At 40.1% G+C, this 8,983-nt stretch overlaps 1 protein-coding gene across 1 annotated transcript in view; it reads right to left on the bottom strand.

The window, feature by feature from the left end:
* LOC107095077 (PDZ domain-containing protein 4-like) overlaps positions 1-8,536 on the bottom strand; it is a 32,721-nt gene extending 24,185 nt beyond the window's left edge. Inside the window, exon 1 of the mRNA XM_015391050.1 lies at positions 6,153-8,536. Coding sequence (XP_015246536.1) covers positions 6,153-6,212 — 60 coding nt within the window. The 5' untranslated portion in view covers positions 6,213-8,536. The remainder of the gene's footprint in view (positions 1-6,152) is intronic.
* Positions 8,537-8,983: the final 447 nt, after the last annotated feature.

The following is an 8,983-nucleotide window of genomic DNA, read 5'->3' as shown; positions in this document are numbered from 1 at the left end:
TTGATCTGATTGGTTTATTTGGCCCGTCTATCACCAACATAGGCCAATCAGCTAACCAGTATTTTCACCCCTTCCCAAAATTACTTCAACAGAAGGTTTCCAGATGGATATGCGGAGCAAATCGATCTGGCGGAGTCAGGTTACTGACACACACCAACCCAATTTGTAGGCTAGGAGAAGAATGTGTAAGAATGGATGTTTCTTTTTTGCCTCGCTTGGTGTGCTTGTACATGGGGTGTAAGGATGTGCAATGATTAGTACTCAATAGTTGACATTTCTAAATAGCAAGTCGGAAAATGTGATAAAATTCAACAAACTGGAAAATTATGCTGAGCTTATTGTTCCATAAGGTCACCATGCCTATAAAGCAATGAAAGTTGCAGAAATAAACAGAATTTCCACTTGTGTGGGTTTGTATCACACTAGACCAGAGACACAGCGCTGCGTTAGTCTTATATTGATGAACATGTTGTTTTAGCATTGACTTGCAATTGATAATGTTAGCGCTGTCACTGTCCACAACGATTAGCATATTCAGAAAGCTTTACAGTTTGCACTGTGAGTATGTTAACGAGAGTGACTTTAGCACAACATCTTACCTGTCATTCACAATGTTTTTTTATTTAAGTTAATCACTATTATACTAAGACTGTTTGATTATTATTTTTTTAGATTTATTCATTTATGAGTTATCTTTTATTTTTGGTGAGTACACCAACTTCAAGGTCTGGCCACGCCCATTTCAGAAGCTCAAAAACTCAAGCTTTGGATAGCTTTTAATCTTCTATGCCTTAACTTTGATCTTAGATGGCTGACTTACTGTGGGGTTTACAGCATGCCTCCAATAGAATTTTTTTCATGAATTAGTGAGATTTATTTATGTAAAAATTTCAAATCTCTACAATTTACGGTTTGCTCTTTCTTATTTTAGGATCTCATTTTATGGGGCAACGTTCTTAATAATCTTTGCTATTTATTTTGGCAAGTAAGCCCAGATGACAACATTTTTGTGTGAGTGAGGGATGTGCTGCAGTAGGTTGGGACAAGGTTGTAAAAACCTTTGCAACAGGACAACATATACATGAAAATATAATTTAATACTGCAAAAGACGAAATTCTGCATTTTATGGAAGATGTTGATGGGAACATTAAACACAAACTAGGCACATTTAAAAGAAGAAAATACAAAATTGCAGATTTCTATCATTTTCCATTTTTTTTTGTATTGTAAAGTCTCATTATTGTTTCCTTTGCTTTCAGCCTGCTTCCCCACGCCTCCACCTGTCTGCAGGTCAGTCGTCTGCATTCATTCTGATGTGTTTACCTCTTGTAAATGTCGGCATGTTTCTCTGTGCCGTGCTGAACGAGAGCACGCTCGGGTTTGTTTAATGACGCCAGTTGCCATGGAAACAGCCTCCTGCTTTAGAGGGAGTTTGGAGAGAGGAAGGGAGTGGCTGCTTGGCTCGTTGGGGGGAAGCGGGCTCACCGTGTCAGTATGGGTCTGCACGGGTCATTTAATGCGTGCAGAATGAAACATAAAAACCAATGTGGTTTATGTTGTGTCTAATTTATTACTTTCTCCCTTTTTTTTTTTCCTGGGGCTATAACAGCAGTATAGGAGAGAAACATGCCGATGGCTGTGAGTGAAATGAACGTGCAGCAAAAGGCCGAATGTATAATGCATGAGTTTTACTCCTTCAGCAAGAGAAGCATTTAGAAATAGTTAAAATTAACAGCCTGAATTTGCAGCAGAATTTTGCCCTAAGCTCTTGCATATTCTAATTATTATTTGAAAAGGAACACACCTAATTTGAGTTTGAATTTTACACCTCAGTTAAGAAAAATAGCCCCAAACTTCAACCCTGGAAAGCTGAAGAGCAGAGTGTGGAGAACCAAGAAACTGAGCTTTAATTATATCGAACTCATGTCTGTTATTTGATACGATGTGAGAATAAATCAGCTTCACAGCCTGTTTCTTTTCTGTATCACAACATGCAAAAAAATCAAACTAAATTTTAAAAAGCAGCATGCTTCCTGCAATTACCTCTCCTCTGATTCATTCTTTTGTGCTTGATGTAATATTTTTCGAGTTAAACATGCAACAGCTCAGGCTTCTGTGAGACGCCCAGATTCTATTAAAATTTGAACGCTTGTTGAGTCGCAGCCAGAGGCTCCTTTGGTGCTTCGTTATGCCATCTGCGTTTGTACTGTTGTCTCACGCTCCTCTGCTCCCAGCCAGCAGTGCTGCTTCAGCTCTAACAGTCCGCTGTCTGCACAAACTCATTCCAAAGTATCTGTTTACCTTGCACAAACGATATCCCTGCAGCGGATTTGCACACAACATGACATCTCTCCACGCTTCATCACTCTTCCAGGCTGTCATTGTGGACTCTGTTCATCACCAATCCTGTGGATGTGTCAGCCAAAGCTGAAAATGCATCCAAATGCTGAGCTTCTAAATTACACATGATTTCAAGTCAATGGATCAGGGAAATCTATGTCTGGTGGGAATAAAGACCCCTTTTTCATCATTATGCTTCATTCTATCTCCATTCTCCCACTGTTAGTTCAATCTCTAGCGTTATGCTGTCTCTCTGATTTTTCTCATAGTAGTTTCACCTCGTCTGTTCCTGTTTGGCTGCGAATCCATCCTGAAGAGAAATATCAGCTGTGTTGCTGCCATCAACACCTTTGTTTATAGATGTTTTAGATAAACCTGTTTTTTAGTTGCTTTTTGTATCTCCGTTTCTGTCTCCTTGAACCCCAGTCGGCCTCTGCAGATGGCCGCTCACATTGAGCCTGGTTCTGCTGGAGGTTTCTTCCTGTTAAAAGGGAGTTTTTCCTCTCCACTGTCGCTACAAGCATGCTCAGTGTGAGGGATTGCTGAAAAGTCAATGAGTCGATGCAATCAACTGGTTTTCCTTAGATAGAAAACTTTGAATCAGTGTGACTGTATGATCTGGTGAACTGTAAAGTGCTTTGAGATGACGTGTTGTGAATTGGCACTATAGAAATAAACTGAACTGAATTGAAATCTTTTGCTTGAAATTTTTGAAATATTGACCTTTCAGCTCCAAAGACATGTCCCTTTTTCCTGCATGCATATTCTTGTTTTACTCAGATGCAATTAACTCTCTTACACTGCAAAAACATTCTACAAATGAGTAAAAATGTCTTAAAATAAGTGTATTCACCTTTAATTTTTACCCTTGAAATAAGATAATTAGATATTATGCACTTGAAATAAGAGACTTAAGCTGTTTTTTCTTATTTTAAATGTTAATGGTCTTCTTCCATTGGCAAAGTGTCTCACTTACCTGCTCTATTTAAGAAAAAATCCACTTATTTTAAGAAATAATTACTAACTTAGATTAACATTTTTTGCAGTGTAGTTTAGCTAAAGTGAAGAATTTTATTGAAATAAATGTTGGGAACCCAAAATAATCATCTTTTTAAACTTCCAAACTGTTTTTCCATCTTTATACATGCTATATAGGACATTAACCACTTGAACATCCCGTCTTCCGTTAAACGATCTACCTCTGGGCAGCACAATCGAACTGGATCTCTGTCCTTAGATTCGTTTTTCCTTGAATAACCAGGGCTCCCTTTCAGATAGTGATTTATCTCCACCTTTGGAGTATATCTCATGCTTATTTATTAATGCATTCATTAAATTTATACAACATTTACCCTAACTTATGCAGCTTAATTTATAGGTTGTGATGTAGTCAGTATTACTGATTAGAAGATGTGTGTAAGTTTGGTCAAGCAGTGATGCTGGTTGGTTTGTGAACATTAAACACACGATTATTCCAGGAGATGACTCTGGTGGATTGTTTTCTTGCCTGAACCCAGTCATTAGTTTTGACTTCTCTTAAAAAAAGGTCACCGCTAAGAACCGTTCTGCCATCCTCTGGGTTTATGATCCATCTGCACGCACCATCTTTCTCCTTGGCCTTCACCTACAACATTAGTGAGCCCTCCCAAAGCTTTTTTTATTCCCTTCTTATGAAGCACCAATATTAATTATTTTGAAGGTTAAGCTATAAGAGAAAAAAGTGCTTTAAAAATGAGTTTGGCCTTATTCTCTCCTCATTTATTTGCATGTTTCTGCTCCCTTTTCAACTCATTAGCCTGCCTTTCCTTGGACTCTTGCTCCTCTCTCACTCTTGGCATTGCCTCTGGCACCAGATGCAGCCCAGTCCATCGTGCAACAGAGGCCCAGCTGAGGCCTGTGGGCCCCACAGATACTAAAAGTGTTGCACTACCTTAATGTGGGAGCTAAAATATTTTTATACGTTCTGTAAGATGGGGACCTATTTTGAGCCAGCGGCTACATCATCAAGTTGCCGAGCAGGAACATTTGTGTGGCAACGCGCAGCCAGATGAGCTTACTCACAAGTAGGCTGAGGTCTCTGTCGGCAGGTGGTGGGGAGGCTGTAACCGTGGCAACGCCTCCCTTCACTTTATCCCAGTTTAACAACCCATCCATCCTTCTGGCTCTGTGGATCCGTCTACTTTTGTTCCGTTTGCTGCTATTGCAGCATCATAATCACAGTGAAGCTTCATTATTCTAATTATCAGTATCATTGTCACTGAATGACTGCTTCATGCAGCAATTAGGAGCCCAGCTAATGAGATCACAAGCTTATATCTCCTTTTAGTATCATTAAAAGGAGATGCATATAAAGCAAAAACTGGTTTGGATCAGTTTCCTCTTTTTAAAACTCCTAACCAGCTTAATTTATCGCATACATGTTGCTTTGTGATAGTAAACATTATGCTACTTTTGATTTAGATTTTTATGCAGTTGTTTTATTTATGTTTATTCAAATATCTGTAATTATTATGTTACCATTACATCTAAAAAAAAAAATATATATATATATAATTTTTATGATTTAACCGTGCAAAGTCCTGCATGGGGTTAATATTTTGAACTGAAAGGTTTATTAATGTAACATTTAGTTAACAACACACACCACGCCATATTTGGGACATTCTGCTGTTTTCTGCTAAAGAGGAAAACATCCATTGAGGTGTGACTTTCGCTTATAGCGCCGTGCCTAATGACTCATGCCAGCTGTATTTACACATCTTATCATGTTTTAAGGAGAGTAAATACACTAGAAAAAAATCAAAATCTAGATAAGTCATTTTTTCTTAAAATAAGTGCATTTCTTCTTAAATTGAGGAGATTAAAGAGGCATTTTGCCAATGGAACAAGACAATTTAGATTTAAAATAAGAAAACACAACTGCATCTTCTTATTTCAAGTGCATTTCATCTAATTATCGTATTTTAAGGGTAAAAATACTCATTCCATTTGCATATTATAAAATGTACCTATTCAAATCAAGGGTAAATACACTTAATTTAAGAAATGTTTACTTATTTCTAGATCATTTTTGCAGTGTAGCATGTGAATGGTTTTATGTGTTAGACTAAATATGTGAGGAGGAAGGCAAACAATTGTAAAGGTTTTTTCTCTTTTTACAAATATATTTTTGAAAGTGCATCATGCATATCATTCTTTATGGTAAAACACAGGTCAGCAAACACATCACTTGGGTCAGGATGAGGAGCAATGGGGAAACTATGGAGGAAAGTCTTATGAGGAAAAAAACACCAGAAGTTCTGTTTTCCAAACACATGAAAGGGGAAGGAAGTTTTAGTGCACTGGTCCGATGAGAATATAAATTTGCTCCTTTTTCCCTACATGCAAAACAACTGTTTAGAGTAAAACTAACACTGACCAGCCCCTTGAACACAAATTGGATGATGCAAGCATCAAGCTTTTTGCTTTTCTCTCCAGTGACAGGGAAGCTGGTCAGAGATAAAGTCAGGGCAATCCTGGAAGAAAACCTTGTATGGGCTGCAAATCCTTGAGCAACGGTTAGGGTAAGGATTGATTCAGAGACAGATTACAAATGCAAACCACACTTTCTAGATTTCACAATAAAGAATGCATGCACTTCTTGAAGATCTGTGATCTTTGTGTTGATCTGTAATATAAAATCTCAATAAAATGCTTTGAAGTTAGTAGTTATAATGAGGCATCTTAAGGAGAGTTGAATGGATGTGAATACTTGTGCAAGGCACTGTATTTAGCAGCACTTAGTGTGGGGTCAGAAGAGGAGAGCGCTCACCTGGAACATCACCCTGTATTGCTCCTCGGGCTTTTGAACCACACACATGTTGCACCCCATGATGACTGTTGGCAGGGAATGAAGGACTCTGCTGGTCCACCAACTGAAGATGGGTTGTTAAGGCAGTATTCTTTGTCTGTGGCAGTGGGAGAGCCCCACCCTCATTCACAGGGGGCTGTGGTGTGTATCAACAGTCCTCCTCAGAGTGACTTGCAGCTCATTCGCGGCTGGGAAGGGCACAGTTTAATTGGCTGCGTCACCGATCCGCTTTTTTGTTGTTGCTCACAGCTCAAATGTTAAAAATCCTCTGTTGATCTTGTCTTCAGATATTTGCAATTAAATGTTAAAAGGTACTGAAGTTTGTGTGCTTGTTGGCCAATCTCTCCTTGCACTCCTTTGCCCTGCAGGTTTGTGCTTCACTAATCAATCAGGCACCAATTTCAGACATATCTGTGCTTCACCCAGAGAGCGGCGATGGTGCAGAACGCTTGCTGTAACCATCTACTCTGGGTCATGGAGGTCTACATCTGCAGCATTGCCAGTTAATCCCTAAAGACCCCTTCTGTGGCTGAACTCCCCCACTCGGGCAGTGCTACACGCTCAAACAATGAGAGCATCTAACAACTTGCCTCTGGTGGCTTTTATTCCTCCAGACCACATTGTCATTCTTTCCTGCTTCGCTCTGTGCTTTCCAGGTTTGCCGAGTGTGGCTGCTGAGATAACGCGCCTCTGCTTAAAGCCCCGTCAGCAAACTCTTCTGATCTGGTCATCTACTTGAGGATCAGTGCATGGTTTGAGGTTTCTTCCTAATGCAGCTGCGCTGAAACTCATTTAGAGCACAGGTGGGATTGAAAGCTTTTTGTCAGGTTGTGCCAATGACACAGTTAACCAGAAGCTATAGGTCTGCGCTGTACACTGAAGATAAGGTAAATAAGCAGAAATTTGCAGATTTTTCAAGATGGGTGAAAACAAACCATCATTTTAGCTGCAAGCTTTTTTACTTATAAACACACACCACTATAGAACCTCAAAACGATCCAAATAAATGAAGCATAACTGCACATTTCTGCAGTGATTCTCATCAATCTGATCTTATCTTCCATTAGACTGTGGCATACTCAGCACTCACTCTGCTTCAGGGTCAGACTGGTGATGGATTATGTTTAGATTAGTAACCTCTTCAGCAGTAATCAGACAAGATTCCTGGATGTTGACATAAATCAATAAAAAAAGCTCATAGATCACTTCAATTTGCTGGTGAATTAAAAAGAGGGTTTTTCTTTAAATTGTGCAAACAATCCTCAATATCGTTAGTCGTCCTTAAGACCTCACTTAACCCTGTTTGCAAGGGAAGATCTAAATCTTAATGTTAGCAGGTCTCCTGTTTCCTCAGTGTCATCATTTCAGTAAAACCTTTATCTTTCTTTTTAATCCAACTATGAGGTCGCACAAGCTAATCCTCATTCAAAGCCCCACAGTACCTTTTTGCATAAAGCCTGTAATCCTCCAAACTCCCTCTCCTCACACTGTCTGAACACTAAAAGAAAAGCTATCCTTGCCCAATTAGAAGCGTGATAAGTGCCCGAAACAACCCTGATAGTCAAACCCTGGAGAGCGGGCTACGTTGAGGTGCCAGACGAACTCAGCAAGCAGGTTTGCTCCACCTGTCACCCTCATTATTCATGGCTATCTGCATGTGTCAGACCTACATGACTCTCAGGATGATGCTCTGCATTAAATGCCTTCAGGATAATAAAAAAAGTCATTACATGATGAATGCTGCTTTCATGCATTTAAGGAAAGGAGTCATCAGGAGGTAAAAATGCAAATGGAAAAGTTAGTCCATCATCAGTCTGCAGCAGAAAAATACAAAACAAAAAACAATCCAACGTGTCCAGCTATTCCTTCTCTTCTGTTCTGGTGAAACTGACAGGAGAATTCTCTTTAAAGTGTCATTTTATATTAAAAATAGAAGTAAAAGCGCAGAGAATATTCCAGGTGGTTGCAGTGGTGAACAGAGCTTGTCTCTGGTCAGTGATAAATGCCCATCAGCAGCCCCACAACATCAAAGGAAGCTCTAACGGCTGATTGGAGGAGACTTCTTCTCTTCTCCCCCAGGAGATGCCGGTAAACGTATCCCCTCTGCAGCAGGGGCGAGAAACACAAAAGGCACTTGTTTCCCGGTGGTGACAGAAGGATCAGATCAGGATTGCCAAAACTAAACCTGAATCTTCAGGATTCTGCACCTAATAACTCCTCTAGTTTTCCGTCTCTTTGCCCCTCCACACCCTCCGTTTCTCCTGATTCAGGGCTGGGCTGCTGCAATCTCTTCCAGTCCCCCCCATAATTTTTACCCACACCTCATTTGCTCGCCTCTCGCTCCTCCTCGCTCTCTCCAGCCTCCGTCTCTGCTCGTCTGCAGACGAGGGAGAGAGCAAGCACTGGAAAGCCTGCGTGCTCAATCTGTGCAGGACAGAGCGAGATAACAAGCAAAGCTGCATGAAATATGAGGGTTTCCATGTGCTGCGCCATCAAGACACATACAAGCAGGGTTCAGCTACCCATTCAGGGCATTAATGCAATTCATTCTGCTTGGGTTTTTATCCTAAAAGATGAAATAAATGGGTTTTCTTTCAGCACAAACGCAGGCATCTGGTTCTGCATTTAGATGAGGCTTTTCTCTGAAACAAAAAATACAAAAGACTGAAAAATAGAAGAAAAAACAAGATGATAACAGGTGTGACAGGATACACTGCAAGATGTGGAAAATAGCCAAGAGAGGAAATGCAAATGAGAAAGCATTGGCATAGCAGGGAACAATGGTTCCCTGC

Source organism: Cyprinodon variegatus, unplaced genomic scaffold, assembly GCF_000732505.1.
Source record: "Cyprinodon variegatus isolate N-32 unplaced genomic scaffold, C_variegatus-1.0 Scaffold522, whole genome shotgun sequence".
NCBI lineage: Eukaryota > Metazoa > Chordata > Actinopteri > Cyprinodontiformes > Cyprinodontidae > Cyprinodon > Cyprinodon variegatus.
This window is presented reverse-complemented; position numbering and strand designations above follow the sequence as displayed.